Source organism: Polyodon spathula, chromosome 1 (assembly GCF_017654505.1).
Source record: "Polyodon spathula isolate WHYD16114869_AA chromosome 1, ASM1765450v1, whole genome shotgun sequence".
Lineage (NCBI taxonomy): Eukaryota > Metazoa > Chordata > Actinopteri > Acipenseriformes > Polyodontidae > Polyodon > Polyodon spathula.
The window spans coordinates 13569055-13591009 of record NC_054534.1 but is presented as its reverse complement, the minus strand read 5'-3'; the positions used below and the strand labels follow the sequence as shown (position 1 = coordinate 13591009).

The window sequence follows — 21955 nt, the reverse complement described above, 5'->3', positions numbered from 1 at the left end:
AACAATGTAATGTAACTAGTACTGTACATTACTATACAGTATGTAACATTCTGTGTTTTAATTATTTAATACAGTAATTCTATGTTGCCTTGGATAAAGCTCCAAGCTGTTAGAAAAATAACAAAAAAACATGTAATTAATGTATTGAATAATACTGTACTGTAATTAGTGAAATAAACAAATTAATTTAAAAAAATACAGTACAGTAATAATACATTATAGAAATAATAAAAATGATAATAAAAATAATATAAAAGTCAATACAGTTCAAGTACAGTAAACACTGCCTGTATGCTATTTTAAGAAGTCTTTTAGGCCCTGGCCACATTAGCAATTTAGAACCGAGTTAAGGGTTCAAAACCTGTTAAAAAGTGCTTAAATCTATTTGCATCCACATTAAACACGGTTCATAACTGAGTTCAACAATCGAAACCTACTCAGGAGCTAGTCTCGAACGTGGCTGTCAGCATAACTGGGTTACATAAACTGGTTTAACTGTAATCTGGAAGTGAACCGTGTTCGAGTCTGGTTACACAGTATCCTCCGATATCCCCTAGTGTTTTGCGGTAGTAAATTGCCATAATCCCCCTGGTTACATGAGATGAGAATAAAGAAAAGACAAGCTTGCATTAAAATACAGGCGGATTTACTCTTGTCATATTCCATCGGCAGTCAGATATGCTGATGTACTGTAGTACACAAAACTTAATGTGTCCAAAACACTTTTTAAATGCTCTTAGATTACATCACATATTAACAAGTTAAAGGTCTTTATTTTGACTTTTAATTAAATTAAAGAATGTCTTATCCAGCCAGATTTTCCCTTTGTCCAAATGCCCATCTATTTTGTTTACTATGGCCTGTTTTTTTTTTTTCTCCCCCATATGAATTATTCCCCTTTTGATTACTTAGGCACTTACTCGTAGCTCCTCTATTCTGCTCCTGTGTTCAATGAAAATAAACAACATTTGGTGGAAAAAGTATACATTATAGTGGTTTCTGGGATAGTCATCCAGCAAAGTGTTTTTTCATTACGGCAATCTGGACACGCTAACACTGTTGGGCCAGGGTTCAGGTAAATAGGTTTTGAACTAATTTTTTGCTCCAGTGAGGACAGGGCCTTTAACGACTGCGACAGCGACTGCTGCTTTTTAAACTTGAGCTCTTTGACAACATAATTCTGACTGCTTTCGTCCCTTTAAGATTTCTGCAATAATGTACAGTTTGTCCTTAAGTGAAATGGACGGCCGTTTAGCGCTGACCATGATAATACTGTAGAAATTACAGTAATCCACAGCAAGGTCAAGATCAACACACACACACATGTAGGACAGCTGGCTTTGACTTAATATATATGTGTGTGTATATATGTATATATATATATATATATATATATATATATATATATATATATATATATATATAATATATATATATATGTGTGTGTGTGTGTGCGTAAAAAAAAAGCTTCTCTCATATGGCGTGTTCTACAAAGATGTTTATCATGTTCAACCTCTTTTAAGAAATGTTACTGCACCAAAGTAAACCAGTTCTCTTCCAATATGAAGATGTAGATCACTATGACCTAGATTCGGATGCTCTCTTTAGACATTTCATCACAATGACATAGTTGGCAAGATATAAAAAGTAAGTATGCTATATACGAGTTCCTATACTTATATTTAGCATCTCTTGTCTGTATAGGCTTCAGAAAACAGGCACAAAAGACAATGGGCCTTGTCTGTCCCAGTAAGGACTTAAAAATAGCAGTCTGATTAAGGTTCTGTTCTGTTTCTTGAAATTTATACTTTGATTTTCTCCATGTAGAGATACTATGTAACATTTACAAACAGTTTTAAGAACTTGGAGCCACATTGATGCAAACAAACTAGTGATCTTGCATGAAGAACACTTGCTCAGACTAAAAACTATCTGGATTTAGATTCATTAAAATGTGGTCTTCTTAAGGAGACTCTCACTAACACATGGTGATGTAACTGCCCTATATTTAATTAGTACAAACTTTGCAAGCAGCGGGACATGAAAGTTATCCAATTTATGGATCTGGGGTACCAAAAGCAAGACAGGCTTTACAAAGTTATGTTCCTAAAAATTCTTTGGTCTAAATCTTATAACTTAAGAATGTCCTAATCAAATATGCATCCACGTGCCTGGTTTAAATCAAAATATTTCAAGACTATTTACAACCACTGGTAATTGTTTAACTGTGGCTTAACTAAAGTGCTCAAATTTAGTTAGTGCTATTTTGTGTTGTAAGATACAGTACTCCAGCTTTGCAAGGAAATGGGCTTTAAAACACTGCTATTATAAAAGGTTCAGTCTCCAGAAAGTGTTTATGGGTTTCTGCATGTACAGAAGCTAAGTAATGTGATTATATTCACTTCTAGTGGGAGGTCAGGCTTTTCCTTCATCTCAGAAAGTAAAAGGTGCCACAGGCTTGTGTGAGCCTTCCCCATGAGTGGGTTTAGCATGCTTCTCCACCCCTCCACATGCTGCTACATTTTTTTGTAGAAATTGCACACAAAAGGTTAGAATCACAGCAGACACACACTGTCTACATTCATCAATTTAGAGCACCCTTTTCTGGCTTGATAGCAGGACAAACAGTGGCTGTGAGCAAAAAAAAAAACAACTCATGACACTTGATTATGTCCAGAAAGCTAAGCCAAATCAGCTATTAATCAATAGGCTGAGTGTTCATGTAGGTCTAACTGGTAAAGCATGCACTGCAAACTCTTAACATATTAATAGCCCTTGCATAACCTCTATTACAGCCAAATGTTGAAGCAGTTAAGAGAATCTTTAAAAAAAAAAAAAAAAAAGAAAAAAGAAATACATCAAAATAAAAACAGCATCAAATTGTTACGCAAAAGCATGTTGATTGTATACTTCCAATTTTCAAAATGGCGTTGCATGACCTCAGAGATTCTACAAAACAAGTATATTCCCTCAAAGATGGCAGAATGGCAGCCATTTCTTTCTTTCAGGGAACACAAAGGTACAATATTAAAAATATATATCCGAAAGGACTGTGTTTTAAAATAAGCAGGCTTCCATTTAGATGTCCTGCATGGTTTTGTTGGTAAAGTACTATATGTAATTCAGAACGATAGGTTTCAGAAAATAACACTAGAGACCACACATTAACTGTGATACAGTACATCAGGGTTCCTCAATTGGTGGCCCGCGAGAGCCTTCCTTTTGGCACGTCGAGCGTCAGCTGTCCTTCATTACAAAAGCTGAAATTGCTGATATGCAAGCTTGTAATGCCGCTGATATCTACAGGGTATTTGTAACAAGTGTTTTTGTTTTTGTTTTTTTTTGTGGCAAGCTAATCAGGAACAAGTCAGCATATTCTCCAGCTTTCATTCTGATGAGATTTCATTTTGGCATGCGTGACAAATCTCCGCCCATTTAGCTTAGTGTTAGTGTGATATGAAAACAGCGGAATGGAGTAATACTATTTTCTTTAGTGCGAAGAAACTATCTGAATACTCTTACAAACATTGTTGCCCATTAATACGAAGGCAAATATCCACGTCTGTGTCTAAAATGGCAAGCAATGTGTGGTATTAACACAACATCAATAAAGTGATGCTTCAGACTTGGCAAGCAAGTCTGAATCAGGGTATACAGATGCAGGTAATGCACATAACTCAAAAATGCTTCACACTTTCCAGACACTGGCCAAACTAGCAAGGGAAATGTTATGTATAGTGATCAACGTTTTGTTTTGTTCTGATCCTATTTTCTGTTATGAGGAGAGTAAGAAACGAAAAACAAAATGGTGGTTTTTTTTCTTTGTGCAACGCCCCCTTTTCCACAAAGAGTAAGTTAGATTTGACAGTTCTCACTTGTGTGCACAGCTTAAAAAAGAATATGTCACTTGCCACTTTGTTTATTAGGAAGAAATAATAGCAGGGATAAAATAAATAAATAAATAAAAACCATAAGCGATGTCTACTTTTGTACTGTTTCTGCCTGAAATACACACATGAAAAAGTTAAGTTTTAATATCCTCTGCTTTATAGTTAATTCAGTGGAGCAAAATAAAGCCTTCATAACCTACTCTGGAATATTACCATTTTACATATAGTTTTATGATAAATAGTATTGGAAATCACTTTAATTTCGCTAGATTTAGCTGGGAATTGTACAGCATCTGATTGGAACATGAAAGTGAAAGTAGTTTTTGTATTCATTTAAATATGTTAGCAATGTACTTTGCTTAGGTATTGTTTTAAGTTATATGGTTGATTAACCTATTATGTTTGACCTGGTGTCAGAGCATTTTTTTTTTTTTAATCTTGTAAAACACCAGATTTGTGTCTCCAGTTTATTATAGAAAGGCTTGGGAAGTTGAGAGGGGCTGCTGTATTTTTTAAAATGAGAAACAGTTTGGCTTTATTATAGAAATACATGAAAAACTTAAGTGCATCTGTCTATATTTTCTTTATTTTTCATATTATAAACTGAGAATTTTTAAGAAAACATAGCAATGCGGTAACCAGTAAGTAATTGCACAATACAAGACAGACTGATTTCACATTAGAGAGAATTAAAAAAAAAAAAAAAAAAAAAAAAAAAAAAAAAAAAAAACAACACATGGGCTGTGACGGATATTCTGATAAACTGTAACATTGAAGAGATGGGCTTTATATCAGAAAACTGGTGACTGAGTTGGAAATCGAGTGTGACGGGTGAGTGCATTAAACTGTTACACACACACACACATATATATATAAAATGGGAACTGATTTTATTCTCAATACAAGGATGGTAAAACACGACTGACGTGTATCTGGCTGACTGTACTGTTAATGTATAAAATCAAGCACTCACTAAATACTAAATCTATTACCTTTTTAATACAATTGGACACCTGATTTGAAACATACGTTAAGTTGTAGTTCAAATTTATGCCAATGTCTCCAAAAACTAGAATTACCTGCTCTTATTGGGAGTTCAAAATAAAGATTTTGATGATCCACATACTTTTGTCAAGCTCAATTTGGTAACTAGACTTTATGTATACAGAAAAATGTGAAAGATTTATGTCAGTTAGTTGTATTACAATATAATTGTGTTTCACTAAACATTACATGGCACAGCCACAAAGTTAGTGTTGCAAGACCCCTGCAAATGTGGCACAGCACGTTGGCATTGGTGCAATAAGCAAATCATTAATTAAAAGACCTGTTAATGGGCACTTTTGTTTATATAAAATATACATCAAACTTTGTGGAATTGCTAAGACAGCATGAGAACAGCATTGACCTGCTGTTTAATTCACAAGGTCAAATATAGAATCTACCAGTATACTGTAATTTATCAAACACGATTTAAGTGACTGAGGATAGTTTCAACACCTTAACATAAAAAGTTGGCTTAATATGTTCCATTACAGCATATTTTGTCAGTAATGCACTGAACAGTTTTTTTTTTTAAGTAGTTTCTTAAACCCAACCATTAACCAGTCTTCAAATCAAGTCTTGTGTGGTCTCCTTGGCTGGGAAACAAGGTAAAACAAAACTGCAAGTCTAGCAGCACCTGCCAATCCCACTTCTACAGTGCCAAGCCCAGCACCTGAGCAGATGCCAGCCACACGGCAGGTGGTTAAAGGTCAAAGGCAATTTCTGCCAGGAGGGCAAACAACTCCTTATCTTCCTATAAACACACAAACATGACCTGTTCATTGCTACCTGCAGCATATCTCTCAGCTGCATTCCACTCATCACACCAGTGCACTGTTAACCCAAAAGCTGGCCTACTGGAGGAGGAGGAGGAGGAGGAGGAGGGGGTACTTCTTACACTCTGGAGAGAGATTTGACATGAACAAATTAATTGAAAATCATTAACAAGAATGCTCAAGCACAGGCTCTTAATGTTAACCATTATGTTACTCTGAAAGTAAGTAAAGCTTGAGCGGTATAATGTGCTGCCTTTATTGACTATACACCAGCTCATGTGGCACAGTCCTACTGCTATTCATTGTATTACTTTCTTTTATAAAATCTCTACTGGTCTTCAATTTCCAACATGAAAAAAAAACAATTGTAGGTGTACTGTAAAAAAAGAAAAAAAAAATTGTTGACAACCCATTAAAAAAAAAAAAAAAAAGCAATGCAGGTGGCGTTTTTCAGTATGTTTTTTTTTTTTTTGGCAAGTGTTGTAGTTAATGGTACAATAACGTACAGGTATTTTAGGCAAAATATTAACATTAAAACACATTTAGGCTTAAATTTTGTCCGTCTAATGTAATATTCCCAATAAATAACAGAAATAACCACCAAAGGGAAGGCAATTAATTTTGCTTGCTTTCAAACAATTGAGTAAAAACACATTTGATAAGACATAGTATCTTGGCATAGAAACACAGACACTACTAATTACATTTGAATCTGTGCATTTATTATTACATGGTATGAAAGAAGTTGGAGTCCCCTCTCTAGTAATAACATACATATTTTTACTCAACATACTCCAGCAGAGCTGCAGCAGGGGCTTTTGAGCTCTGCTGCACACTGACTGGTTTCCAGTGGACTGTGTTGCTGTATAGTTCACATTTGCCACAAGTTCAGTGTTTAAATATTATTTTAACAGAAGTATAAGAGAAAAAAAAAAGTTTAATTCATACTGCTGATGCAGCTGTACATAAACAACTGTAGAGTGTTTTTTTTTAATATCCTTTTTTTTGCAATATTAATGACTGTGTAAAAATAAGTAGAAAATGAACAACCATCTGAATAATGTATTGTTCTTCAGAATCACTTTGCATCATTTCTGTTTCAGTCATCGGATCCTGTTGACTTGTTAAAATCAGCAGTTTAAAGTATCCCAATGGCCTCAATACAGCTCTCAGAAATATGTGTCATCTCCAAGACATAAGGACTGTATGAGAGCTCTATTGAGGCCAGAGTTCCTTTAAACTTTTGAATTTTAAAAAGCCACCAGGCTGTGGTGACTGAAAGAGAAACATAAACACAGTGAATCTTTATAAGCAGAATACCTTAGTTCACACAACTGGGGAATTTCATACACTTAATATTGAAGCTTTTTTCTATTAAATGGTAATGCAAGGTCAACAAAGATTTCCATCTTACTAGTTTTTTGTTTGTTTGTTTCAGAAGCCATTAGATTATGTATTAATGTATGCAGCCATTTACTGTTTCAGGAAAACAGAGTTTTACATTTCACGAATATTTGCCACATTACTAAGCATACTACAACACCAGACTTTCCAGCATTGTGGCAGTGAAAAGGCTCTTCATCATCATTTGCCTCTTGTGTTGCATGAAGTGGGTCCACACAATCTTAGAAGGGCTATCATTTTCTCTTTGTAAGCAGTCTTGAACATCTGCTTTTCCTGTATCTGAAATTTATGGTTCCATTTCAATGGAGCCCATAATTGTTGTCACCACAATCCACTATTTGGCTGGGGACTGTACGCCCTCTATGACACAGAAACTTGCATAGCAACACCCAGTGCGTTTTCTTTACACTGCTGGCTCTTGTTCATGTTTCGCTCTTTGAAACCGCAACATAACAAAAAAACAAAAAACAGAATCTAGACGCACATGTGTGTGGTATGGCTTACTGAATTTAAATTGTTGACCTTCAAGCTAGCCCTTTAAACATAACTCATTTCAAGTTTATGTATTCCGATTTACATTTTTATAACTACAGAAAATTGTGTTGAAGCAAGCACCCTGTAGGATGACGGTCAGCGACATTTTCTGAAAAACCAAACCAAAATGATCCAGATAAAAGTAATCTTGATCACAAAATACAGGATTACAAAATCCAGATCACTGTTACCCAGATTAAAAGTTTTGAAAATCTCGCCCCAGGAGATGTAGTAGTTTACAACTACAGAATCCCAGTAACGAAGGGTCTTTCCAATGACCAGACTCATGTTTCTGTGAAAAATCGTCAAACACACGATGAGCTGCATTATCTGATGCTTCTTAAATGAAAGAGTGCAATATTACAAATGAATTTCAACTAGGATAATCACAGTACATGGCTCGACGGTGCACCCAATTGTTTCTGCGACCATCAACTTTGCTTTAAGCGCACGTGAGTGACCAATGCTTTCATGACCTCAAACACCAATTAAAAACACAAATTGTCAGCTTCAAATTATATAAACACACCTGAAAAACAAAAACAAGGTTTGCCAGATACATTCAAGTCAAACAAGTGTTTTTATGACTACAGATCCCACAATCCACTGCTTTTACCCTTAAGTGCATGTAACAGTGTGCTTTGATCAGTGTTGAGTACTAACGGTTTGCTTGACAGTTATAAGGGCATCAAGAACCCAAAATATTTTATAAAATCAAAAGTAAAAAAAGCAGCGGTTTCTTTTTAGTTTCTCATCCACTACCTAGTCAAGATCGGTTCATGTACATTATTGGAAGACTTAATTACGATTCCCAGGATCTGTATAATACAAACACATTTGGGTAATGATTTAAAAAAACAACAAAAAAACACATATTTAATGTTTTAAGTGCATGATAGGTATTTAAATACTATATAGTACACATACATTTAATCCATTCAGATCTATAGACTTGTGTAACATTTTTCAGTGCTAGAAACATCGAAACAACATGATTAAAAAAACACCTCAGTTTAAACACAGTGATTACTGTTAAATGCTGAATTGTACACTTACAACTATATTGTCATATTTTCTATGGGTCTTCTGGTACATATCTATTAGTGGTGCAACAATTAATCGATGCATCGATTATTGATCATGTGTCCTTAAACTTCCTGAGCTTCGATAACATTGGTGAATCGATGCATCAAACTTGAACAGTTTCAAGTCTCCTGTTGCCGGTTTGCATTAAAACCTAGTGTGTGCTTCTTTTAGTGATAATACGGTAGATAAACAATGCCAGCGTGTTGCTAGGATACGCACTTTAGGCCTCTACATTCGCATTGCATATACCCCGTGTAAAATTAGTTGAGCTGCTTCACTGGTAAATCTATGCATTTTTTTGCACAAAAAAAAGTGACAAGAACACAGCATATACGTTTTATGTTATGCATAATTATTTCAAAAGAATGCCAATATTAAATCTACCGATTACCTTCTTTTGTGTTAAAGCATGTTGTGTTTGGATTATATGGCAATTTTATGTAAAAAGAAGCTGAATTTAGTACAGTAGTTCAATTAGTCAGGATTTGTGAGATTAATTAAAATGTTTTGCTTTGGACATACAATTTTAACAGCAATGAACAACCATAGTTCAGATAGAAATTACTTCTGTTAAAATATAATATTTTTTATTAGTAACAATGTAAAGGGACACCTAATGCGGTTGCACGGATATTCTTTTCAGTTGTTAAAAACTCAAGTCCTTCATATACTGTATATATATATATTTTTTATAAATGGGAAGTGTTCTAATTTGAATGTCAATTTTTGTTGAACTATTATGCACAACAGTGTTTTTAGTTATTGGATATTCTGTTAAAGAAAACTGTATTTTGAAAAATAAAATGTCAATGCATCGATTATCGTTGATAAATGCCTATACATAAAGAAATTTGTTTAAATATTTAAACAGGCATGTTATAACGAGTACAAACATACTGAACTACTATATATAATAATTAATCTAATTGATTTTTTCTAAATTAATAAGAATAAGAATCTATTATACTAATGCAATGTTAATGGTAGCAATTAACTAAAATAGCATCAGCGGCCATTTTATTATGGACGATGTGATCGTGATGATAATTGATAACGTACCAATTATATTATTTCTTTATACAACTCCAGGGTTTCCTATTCCATTAATCTGATACCAGACAACACACTGTTATGACTGTATATCATTAAAGTAAAATAGTCTTTTTTTTTGTTCCATGGTAAAACCTCTGTAAAGGAAATTAGCAATTGACTTCGGTTGTATAGTCTGATTTTAGCATGAAATAAACTTAATTGAGAAATAGTAGGTATTTTCTTCATAGAAAAAAAAGGTAGCGCTTTAGATTATGGGGCAACTACTGGCGTAATAAGTGTGTACTTTCATGGAAATGGCATGTACCAAGCAATTACACCAAGTAGCAATACTTATTCACAAGGCCGCTTCCATAGAATTGCACAGTTGTCATCTTGTAGGAGCAGGAACAATCAATAATTACAATGTAATTACTCATGTACACATGCCTTGTATTCTAAAGTGCTAACAAAAAAAATCCTATCTGTTTTTAGGAAAGGGAGAGGGTGAGTGGTAGGAATGAAGATGGAAATGCTAAACTTCAGAGCAAGACACACTTAAGAAGGACAATGTTTTGAGCAATTATTGAAGCAACATATTGTGACAGCTCTTGGGGAAGGTGGGTGTTCTATTAGATTAAGGGAGGGAGGGGATTGTTGCGTTGTTGTTTCAGGGGAAGGCGGGCTTCAAATGGGGCATGCAAGGTGAGTGGTTGAGTCATGGTGGTTAGGGAGCCTGAGTGCCTAGATGGTAGGGTGAGGAAGTGGATCTGCTGTCCTGCAATTATGTGGGGGGTGGGCACGAGGCTATAAAGACTTGAGAGAAGCCGTGGTCCAGGGAGTCTCTAAGAGCGAAAGGGCTAGTTGGGTCACCAGTGGGTGTTCATGTTAGATGACTTCAAGGGTCCAAAAAAACAAACCTGATCCGGAACATTATCGTTTTTACCTGACTGACCCGAACTAAAGTAAAACTCGTAATAATAGACCTAGATACAACCTGAACCCAAAGAATAATGGGTTCGAAACACTACATAAGGGATGTGGACAGAGACAAACACACACAGCGGGAGAGTTGAGAACTCCAGTTCCGAGGTGCTTTGTCTCACACACAAACAAGGTACAAAACAGGAATAATTGAATTAAAAAACCAACAAATAAAAACCCAAACAAAACATAAACTCGCACATATACTTGTATATACTTGCACTTCATTTCAGATTGCTGTTCCAAAATAAAAGATTGTTTAGACAAGTCGTTTCTAGAGAAGCACATCGATTCTCCCGCTTATGACCGGCAATACTAAAAGCAGCCTTGACAGCAACACTTCATGCTGGAACACATGCATATCTCAAAATAATGCACAATTCGGCAGGGTGCAAAAGTTTAGTAAAGGTAAAACAAATATTACCAAAGAAAGTCACCATTCTTTAATAGTAATGCATAGCTTTTTGTATTATGGAAATGGGGTACACTAACTGTACAGACCGGACCCAAACCCGAGTGTTGTGCAACAATGTTCTACCCGAAACCCATTCGGACCCGTGAAGACCTCCAGTTCACATGTTCTGGAAACGTAAGGGATTCAGACAGCCTAGTTCTGTTATTTTTCTACCAGTTCCCCTTCCCTTGCTTTTATTTATTTAGAACTGTAAAATACAATCGTCTTGAGTCTTTTGAACATCACATCTCTTCAGCCTCCATCGTTTCAAACCCTGAAAACGCTACAATATACAAATACTAACTAGCCTTTGTCTTTGGTTTGAACATCAATTTATATGAATTGCTTATGGTCAAAATATTGCAATATATTTTATAAAGGAAACGTCAGAGCATCGGTTGTATATTTGAAGACGATGAAAGACGACAGGGAAAGGAGCAAAGCAAAAAGGCATTTCAGGGACAATGTATAAACAAAACATGCTAGCAACCCTATTCTTTTGTGCATTTCTAGTTTACAATCCAAGTTACCTTCAGGAGGTGCACTGTTCCAGTTCATTAACAAAGATCAATACAATACAATCATAATAAGGCAGATGATGAGCTTCAAAATGCTGTAAAGTTGTAACTCAACTCTGAAACTGTCCCAGTCTCATTATGTTTGACGGGGCCTGACATGTCTGAAAGCAAACCGATCAAAGCTTAAAGCAGACATTCTGCTCTCTGTGTTGCTAAGGCAATGGTTTTTCAAACTCTTGTTTCGTCAATCTTCAGGAGGTATGGTTAAGGCAGGTGCTGCTTCAAAGAGGGCTTTTGCATTAGAGAAAACACACACACACACACACACACACACGGATGTCAGAATGTTTGTTGAATAATGGGGGATGCAGGGATGGACAACTTTGGAGTTCTATGGTGGAATTTAGGTTTTTTTTGTACTTAATAAAATATATTTGATTATGAAGTCAGGTTTATTGTTAAGGAATATTTTTTATTCTCTGGCTCTAGTATGCCATAGGTGTTCTTCTGTGTTATTTGATCAGTTGATTTCACACACTATTTATATCCTTCCAATACTCTAACAGGGACCAATGCTGGAGAGTAACTGGCCATGAGGGACTTCCATAACTCAGCATAGAGTCCTCAGTTTCATCCTCAACAGCAAAATTAGCCTTTTATGGTGCAACTACAGTAAATTCAGACCTCACCCCCTGGGAACACCTATAGCATGAGCTTGAATGGCTACACAAGGATGCTTATTTTTAAAGCTTCTAGTAAAGTTATAAAAACCCTAAATATCTGCAAGAGCAAAGTGCTAAAAAAATCCACAAGGGACCTGTCTCCAAGACTAGTGAATTCCATGAACACGTGAATAAAAGCATTGCCAAAATCATGCGAGTAAATAAATATATAAACCATCATAAAAAACAGGATACTGAAAAGCAACTTGAGCTAACACTAACTAAATAGAACAAGGGAATATTTGTTCGTACTGTTACTTGTGGTTTCCCAAATACTTAATGGAGATTTTCATATTTTGAGTGGTTTTGGTTTATGGACAGTCAGTTCTTTCTTTGCAATCTTTCAGCAGTGTCGGTAGACAAGGGTGTAGATGATAACTTACATTCCATTCAATCCCCTGCGGAGGTTGGATGAATAGCACTTCTGTTTGGTTAATTGCTACACATCCAACCCTCTTTGATGTCCTACCTCCCTCCCAAAAGAAAAAGAAAAAAAAAAAATGGTTTTGTCCACTGGTTTAAGATGTTACTTTTCAACTGCGAATGTTTGGAAAGGGAACTAGCAGGGCCTGTCTGAGTAATCATAGACTTCGGCACAACCCCACCCCTTGGCTGAACCTTCCTTCACTTCTGGGTCTGAGGCTACAGCAATTACAGAGCAGCTTTTGGGGAGTCAGCTCTTACTAACACTACTATGCAACTGAAGCACTTAGGTGTTTTTAAAAGCTCTATTTTTATTGCAGTTTCAGAAGGTCTCACACTACTGCATTTTTGAGAGTGGCAGAGCTTCATAAAATGTAATCTGTGCTTTATGACCCATGGAGTTATTGAGTTTCAGTGGTGGATGTAGAGACTATGCCCATATTTAAATTAAAAAAAAAAAAAAACTGCCTGTTATGTTTTACTTTCTACGATGGCAACAATAATGATCGGTCATCCCTTACATGATTTAATATCCTTTTGTATTCTGTCTTTGTTATCCATGTACTCTGTGAGATTCTCTGACTAACTTTACTGACATCATTGTTGTAAAATGAGAGGTTCTTTCAAGCTATAAATCAGCAGACAACGCTATGACTGCAGGTACAAAAACATTCTATTATTTAATTTTAAAAGGTTTTAACACTTTCTAAATCAAATAATAAAGACAGTTTTTTACAATGGAACTTGAGCTGTATATGCAAACTTCAAAAGGTGTCCATTTCCTTTCAGTCCATCCACCACAACAGAGGCCTGTTCGTTTCAGTGTACAGTAAGAATTATACTCCGTACCAATGGACATAGGCCACAACAGCAGTTTGTTCCCAGAACGATAAATTACTCTTAGATGGTATGACTTTTTTTCCTGCTGGACCAGACCTGAAGAAGCAAAATGTATTTTAAGCTAGTGAATAAGCCTGCTGATTTTCCTAGCACACAACCCCTAATCTCTCGCTACTGAAAATAACTTTAACAAGAGTCATGAAGGGATATAATATAGGTAACCATGACAGAAGAATGCATATGGTAAAGTTTGTATTTACATCTTCATAAAACATACCAGTGACCATAATATGTTTTGAAACTATTATGGGGTTGACAAGATTCATTATTTGTAGGGAAGCATATACAGCTGCAAGGAACAGTCACTCGCCATTCATAACTGAATAACTGAATATATATATATATATATATATATATATATATATATATATATATATATATATATATATGTATTTTTTTTCTAAGTTCTTTTCTATAAAGCCAATATTCTAAGCTTTGTATGCAATTCTGAAAAAAGAATCAAAAAGCTCCCCCCCTCCATGTGCTAAAAGACCTGATTCAGGCAGTGAATCTGAAATGAGGTTTTATCAAATCGGCCCTACAAAAGGACCACCTGCCGTGCATTTGCTAGGGCCGCTGATTAAATGCTGTTGAATTTCGCATGCCCGTCCCCATCGCCTATTCATTTCACGAATTGGGGAGGGTGGTGAAGCACTATGCAGGATGCTAAATGGACGCTGGAATTTTGTACTCACCGCCGATCGTTCCTTCGCCTTCTGAACAGTTTTTTGGTTTGTGCAATTTCAGCTTCATTAGGTAGAGGCTGGTAGACCTGAGGGAGAGAAGAAAACAAAAATCTACTGGCTGGCTATTTACGAGCAGAAGCACATAAACAGATATGAAGTGACAGAGCTGTGACGGACGTCCTGATTGCTGCAGTTTGATTCCTTGGTGACTTTTAGAATATCTTCACAATACAGGAACAGCTATTGTATGGTTGTGTGTGTGTGTTGATCCCTAACTGTGTATAAGTATGTGAATTTATATTATTGGCATGTGTCTTTGCATGTGAACTGTTTTTGACAGAGAGACTGATTCATTATTTATGTGAAAACTGTTACTGTAGAACCACTACAGGTTTTACTATGAACTTCAATATTCACACCTGAACTTACTATTGACAAATCCCTAAAGGCTTTAGTGTGTCTCATTAAGTTCATAGTAAAGTTCAGAATGGCTTCAACTGCTTTATTCATTAATATGTTTGTAACTTACTATTTGAGATCAAACTAGAAGAAGCATTTTGTTAAAATTGTCGTAATCTGTACTGGCAAATTCTGTCATAAATGTGTCCTGTGTAACAGAACTGTTTGCACATGTGTGCCTGCATGTATTTTGGTATGTCAGAATTTATCTAAAGACATGAAAACAAGCAGGCATGCAATAAGCAGGGATGGAAATGAGAAAACAGGACATAATTCCGCATGGACTTCTCCCCTCAAATATGAACCAACAAAGAAAAAGGAACAAACAGATACTAGTAGAAGGCAACATAACTGTTCAGAATCAGGCAAATCACTTATATCCAAATGAGACTTTCTATTCTCTTGGGGCTCTCTGCTGCAATGTCATTTTCCAGACATTTCAATCAAAATGCAAGGAAAGAGGTGTCCTCAGAGGGGACAAATCAATAAAAAAACAAAAACAAAACTAAATCTTAACTGTACTGCAACCAACTTAATTGTGACAGTTGAGTGTTAAAAATAAAATCTATCTGAATGTTTTTTGTTTGTTCTTAAAGCCAGTGAAATGTTTAAAACATCAGTTTTTGTTTCTAAGCTTGTATGTGTCTATGTTTCTATGTATGTAAGTCACTCAGGTACGGACTTAATCCATGTAATAAAACATACATGTGTGTAGTTTAATTCTCCAAAGAAAATAAAATGGAAAAAATCATATTATGATACATGTTTATGACGTTCACACATATATTGTATATAAATACCCCGGTTTGAAATTTCTGGGGCTGACTCCATCCATGCTCACTCTGTAACTGATTTCTAGCAATGTATTCTTTGGAGTCACTGTTGATCAAATCACCATCTACTGTATGTGCGATCTATAATAATAATAATAATAATAATAATAATAATAATAATAATAATAATAACAACAACAACAGTAACAAGAACAAAGGTAACGATAACTATATCATTAGTCTTTGATGTCCACTGATGGTCTACCACACTAAGTCATCAAGAATTGTTCAAACACCACTTAGAAAGTTCCTCTGACTGGACCACAAAAAGTGAAGGTAAAAAGACAAAAAGGGCAATTACAAAGAATATAAATAAAGGTTTATTCTTGCTTCTTCGGTTTGCTACTGCTTGATGTGTTACTCTAAAAAGATAAGGTTCAATTACTGTAAATTAAACCTCTACTGACACTGTGCATTTGAGAGATCTCTTCAGCCTTCTGATTGGAGCTTCCAGGTGCAATCAGCCTTCTGATTGGAGGGATGCTTTGAGAACCCGCATTCCAGGCTGTGCTCTATGTTACTGTTGTCACCCCTGCTGGATTCCATATGGCAGAATTTGTGAAGGGTCTTTAGAATTAGAGGCGTAAGCACAGACTTGCAAGGTGTATAAACCAGAGGCGTAGCTAGGAATAGATTTTTACTGAGGCAAAAAAAATGACATTTTTGTCAAAAAAAACCCTGCATAGCCTGTTCATGAAGCCTGGAGACTATTAATGCAAACTGCAAAGCAATATGAGTCGCTAACTCTTTTTACCCAGTGACCCACTTTGGATGTTTGAAATTTCATGACACATTTTTTCAACAAATCTCCCATCAAAAACAACACCAACCTAAAATTACTCTATTCACACTGTTAGAAATATGTGATATTAAAAGGACAAGACGAATATAACTTATAAATATTAATAAGTAGACAAGTACACCTTCATTGAGACATGTGTTTGGTTCACTGTTACTGAACTTAACGCTGAGAATGGTGACACTGATGCTACAGCTGGAACTGGTAAGACTGGTGCTGCCACTGCTGAAACTGGTAAGACTGGTGATGACACTGCTGGGACTGGTAAGACTGGTACAGACACTGCTGGGACTGATAAAATTGCTGATACAAGTGCTAAGACTGATTGGACTGCTGAGACTGTATGATGCCACAATTAACAGTGATTTAGAAGGCTTTACTTTAAATGGTTTGCCAATCCTTCTATGGCCTGCTCTATGGAAATGCTGTAACACTTCCTCCTGGGGCATGTCTCTGTGGACACAGAGCAGGGAAAGGCCATTCAGTCTATTTTCACCCATACTGCTGCGAGAGCAAATCAAACATATTAAACTGCTTCTGGTGTACAGAGGTCAAGGTTGAACGAGGCGTGCTGTCACATTCATGCTGGAACGTAGCTGCAATTTACTTCAGTATCCAGTGCACTGTTACCACTGAACAAGCTGTTTAAACAGTGGGCATATTTAAAAAAAAAAAAAAAAAAATCTTTTGAAATATGTTTGTATTTTCTTTTCTTTTTTTTTTTTTTAAATGTACCTAGGTGATTGTTACCTTGGCAGCTGCTTCAATGTACGCTAGGCCCCTGTAAGCATGCCGTTCAACACAGAGACAGTCATAGAACAGGAATCAGGCATTTTGGCAATCCATAGTTAATTTTTAAAGTATTAAGTATTAAGGTTTTAAAAATGTAATCTGGGCATCAAATCCAATTATCATCTGTGTTAGCATGCGTTTCAAATACTTGAGTATCAAGTTTCAGAATAGTTATTATATATATTTCATTGTGAAAATTCATGTTTATATTGGTATAACGCATTTTACAGAATTATGATTTTTTTTTATTTTACAAATCGTATGTTAAATATGTTTTTTGAATTTTGTATATATACCCTGGAAACTGGAATGCTATATACGTTATTGTTATGGTATTAGGAAGCTTTAATGCAGAACTAAATTAATAAAGCAATAAAACTACAGCAAGAGCCCAGATATAATCGCTCACTTTTCAGGGGTACAACAGTAAGAACATGAATTACAGTTAAATTACCTTTGCTAACATGACTTCATGCAAATGTTGCACTATATTCAACATGGGACTAGATCTGTATTTACCAAATAGTCCACTCAACACAGTTTTAATACAAAATCCAACTTTACTTGCAAAATAATAAGCATTAAAGTTCTACTGTAAATTTGGGGTCCAATCATTTCATATAGTTTTCTACAGTAATCAGACTTGATTTCATCCCCAAAACTATAACAGTAACATACTTAAGCATTTAAAGGCAGATGTAGAGGCATCTTCTGATAGCCCCACATTCTGATTATCTTCAAGAGTTGGCGCTAAGAAATGTCCTAACCAAGCAGGACCATAGCTAGCCATGAAAAAAATCACAGAAGCACTTATGTATAGTAAGTTACAGTGTCTATCAGGGGCAAGCCCCCAAACCCACTAAACTACTGTCAGAATTGTTCGCTAAACTGCGGGCTACCAAGGGTGTTATTCCTTATTATTAGACTCTATATATATATATATATATATATATATATATATATATATATAATATATATATATATATATATATATATTTTAATCAACATTATTAATCTGCCTCACCTTGTAAAAAAAGTCGCTAATAATCCTTGGTTGTTTCAAAGTCATTCGAACACGTTTAACTAACAGTAATGGTGTATGAACTGAGCCGTACGGTGTCACTATAGTATGCAATGAATGTAAAATATTTTGAAGAACACAGAGGCTATAACAGCAGGACTTTTAATGTATGCACACAGCAAGGGATAAAATGCATTTTATTTTGCGGCAAAGCAACATGTAAAAGAGCTTAAATAAATCATTATTAGTATGATCTGAACCGAAATTCTGTGAAATTCTTCTGACCCTCTCATTTTGGTCAGATGAGTGTGCAGCATTTCAATTAACAGTCTCCGGCGTGATATCTTTTGACTGCCGCACCCTAGATATAGAGTCCTACTTTATCCTACAGATAAAGAGTCAAACTGTGGTTCACACAATTAACTGAAAGCGCTTTAGGATTAACATATTTGATGCAAGGACTGATGCACCATCGTAAGTTTGTCCTCTCATGCAATCCATATCCAATCCGCAATGTACTAAAATGTCTTACTGTCAAGAAAATTGATTCTGCGTCTGTTTTTGGGCAGTCGTGCATTCCAATAAAATCCTCGTGCATGACATAATCCTGCGCCACCCACCGTACTGATAAAAATAACTTGCTTTGCTGACGATGGAGGTTGTAACATACCAAAATTCAGTTTTGACTGTGTCAGCTTTTGTTGTTTAATGGGTGGTCCAACAGATTTTGTTTAAAAACAAACTGCAATGGTCACTTTCAATGGAAAACCACTTTTCAATGAGAACTTCCTACGCTGTGCGCAAAGGATCCCGGTACAGGAGAGCTCGAGTGAACTCTGCACACCGGGATCGTTTGCGCACAGCGTGGTGGAAGGAGGAGTCGTTCCAAAGAAATTCTGAGAATATAAGATCATGTCTTCAACATATCTATTGCTAGTTTATATATACATTTCAATGACTGTTGTTGTTTTGTAATTCTATGTTATTCCCCCCTCACCCCCCCCCCCCCCCCAAAAAAAAAAAAAACACCAATTCTAAAAATGAACACACATAGGTATATAATCATTAGTTTTCCTCAGGGGTGAAATTCTCAACAAACAAGTGCAGGTACTCATATGCACAGCCAGGTGTAAACATTTAAAACATGGAAACAATGAATAAATACTTTTCAAATGTATACATATCGGTAAAGGACAAAATAAGGCTTAAAAAAGAACTTATCAATTATAACCAAGTCACCATAAACAAGGAAGCTGAAAATACCGAAAGCTTTGTACCTCTGCTTGTATCACTCAGTCATGTACTTGCTTTAATAGAACACTTAAGTTAAACCTTAAATGACAAGCATTAAGAAATATTACACTATGTGGTAACTGCTGTAGAGAGGCAGTTTTGTTTCAAGATATCCTAAAAAAAAAGGATGATATAAAAAAAGTATTAAAAAAAAACAAACAACCGTGTTATGACCTGACCATGCTACAATAATAGCCATGGATTAGAACACATGTCTATTTCTTTTATGTATTTTGTACTTATCGTACAATAATATATTGTGTGTGTCTCTGTTGTGTTTTGCGTAGATTGATTACCATTATCTATTCCACAAGAAGATTTTCCAGGCGAGGCCAATATAAAAGAAATATATCCCTGCACCATAATCAAAGTGGCAAAAGACACATTTTTATAATGTAATATTACCGTGGTTTACTTATGCCTTTTTAAAAAAATTATTTATTCATAATGTTTTAGAAAAGGGGGCATTGTACAAATTAAAAACACCTTGGCGTTTTTGGTTTTCTTTATTATAGTCCTCGTAACAGAAAATACTAGGATCACAACAAAACAAAATTTTGAGCACTACGCTTAACATGTACTGTGTAAGTTGGGCCCGTGTTTGAAAAGCGTGAAGCACACCTACATCTGTATCCTGTATTCTTACCAAATCTGAAGCAGCATTTTCTTAATCCTGTTTTTCAATGTTAATCCCTACTGTCCCGCACATCATTTACCATTTTAGCAACTTTCATACAAATTCTGGCAATGTGGTAAATCGGTGCTAGACAAAACGCGTTCTGATAATTATTTCTAATATTTATCTATGGAATTTATGGAGAACACAGATGTGACTTTTTGCTTTCAAATTCATGTGCAGCAATGTTCGTTTCGAATATTTCAGACAGTTTCTCTGCCACACTAACGAAAATAATTATTACCTCATAATAATCAAAATTAATCATCCCGCTGTTTTCACGTTGCACTGCTAAGGTCTTCAACGAATGAGCACTGACAGAAAGTGAAATGGGCGGAGATTTGCGACCTATGCCAAAATGATCAGAATGAAAGCTCGGCCAATTAACATGCAGTGACTTATACTGACGTTAATGGTGGCCACTAGCAGCTAACAGAAACAGAAGCAGTATGAGGAAACAGAATGCAAGCAGGATGAACAGTGCTGAATGAAAGCACATTTTAGAAAGGTTGTGGTAGTGGACTGTGCGAGTGGATGGAATGCATCCGCGTTGGATGGAAAGCAGATCTCGGTCCCAGTAACCAGAACCGGCAGAATTTCACCCCTGGTTTTGCTCAAGTTCTTACAAAAAAACAAAAAAACAAAAACTGATCAAGTAGCTATGACATGGATCAAATAGCAGCACCCTGCGTTATGTGACGAGTAAGAGAGAGAACATAATAGTGAATGAAACACAATCTTGAGAAATACATAGATTTCTGTTTTCATTTATTTTTGTGTAATACATTCGCACGACCTTACATAGTTCTGCTTTTTAACCGATAAAATGCGTGCTTTCACAAAAGGGTTAGAATGTGTATGCTTAAAAACAGCATACCGTTTTTTTGTGGGTTTTTTTTCTGAATCGAGTGTCCACCAATGCACCATAACAAAACTGTAAATCGTTTGAACTGTAAATTTCAAGAACTGTGAAACTATATAAAGTCTCTCAAATGTAACCATCTAACATTATGTACGTCCAGCTGTTCGTCACTGTGATGCACAGCACTCTCCTTTGCCTGACGAAGCTGCCATTGAGTTTTTTTTTTTTAATTTTTTCGAAGCCATGTTGTTTGTACAGGTTGTACATGGATAAATCTTGACAGTTTTCTTCAAAATCTATCTTTAACTTTCCCTTCACAGACATCGCTTATTTGTACTATTGTATCACTAAGGCTGTATTTTTTCATGGTGAGCATGGATTTCACAATTTCCATGAATCAAAACCAGTGCCAATTCTCTGTGAAAATCTCCATTTCTAAAATAATACTATTTTTAACATCTAAAAATGCACTAATTAAACATTCGCTTCACCAGCGAATAACTTGTTATGTGAAACCCACTTGAACTTGCTTACCTTACCTTGTGAAACACACGACACCGAGGGCTTTAAAAAAGCTTTAAATTACACGACAGACAAGCACTATATTTAGCTCTATTTTTGCAGTGGAAAAGTGATCTATATTTTATTTCTGTAACAATTAGTGTGTGAATCACTGAAAGTATTGATTTGTTTTTGTTTGAATTAAAATAGGCTCTCTGTATTTGTATTTGGTTGTTTTATAAATGAGTGTGAAATCACCTTGGTGCCCT

General features: G+C 35.6%; 1 protein-coding gene across 6 annotated transcripts in view; it reads right to left on the bottom strand.

Moving 5' to 3' along the window:
* Window positions 1-21955, bottom strand: part of ctif (CBP80/20-dependent translation initiation factor) — a 153847-nt gene that overhangs the window by 60487 nt on the left and 71405 nt on the right. For all 6 annotated transcript variants that reach the window (XM_041247598.1, XM_041247608.1, XM_041247627.1 and 3 more), the window contains one exon: window positions 14460-14536. In XM_041247598.1, the coding sequence (XP_041103532.1) occupies window positions 14460-14536 (77 nt within the window). The remainder of the gene's footprint in view (window positions 1-14459; window positions 14537-21955) is intronic.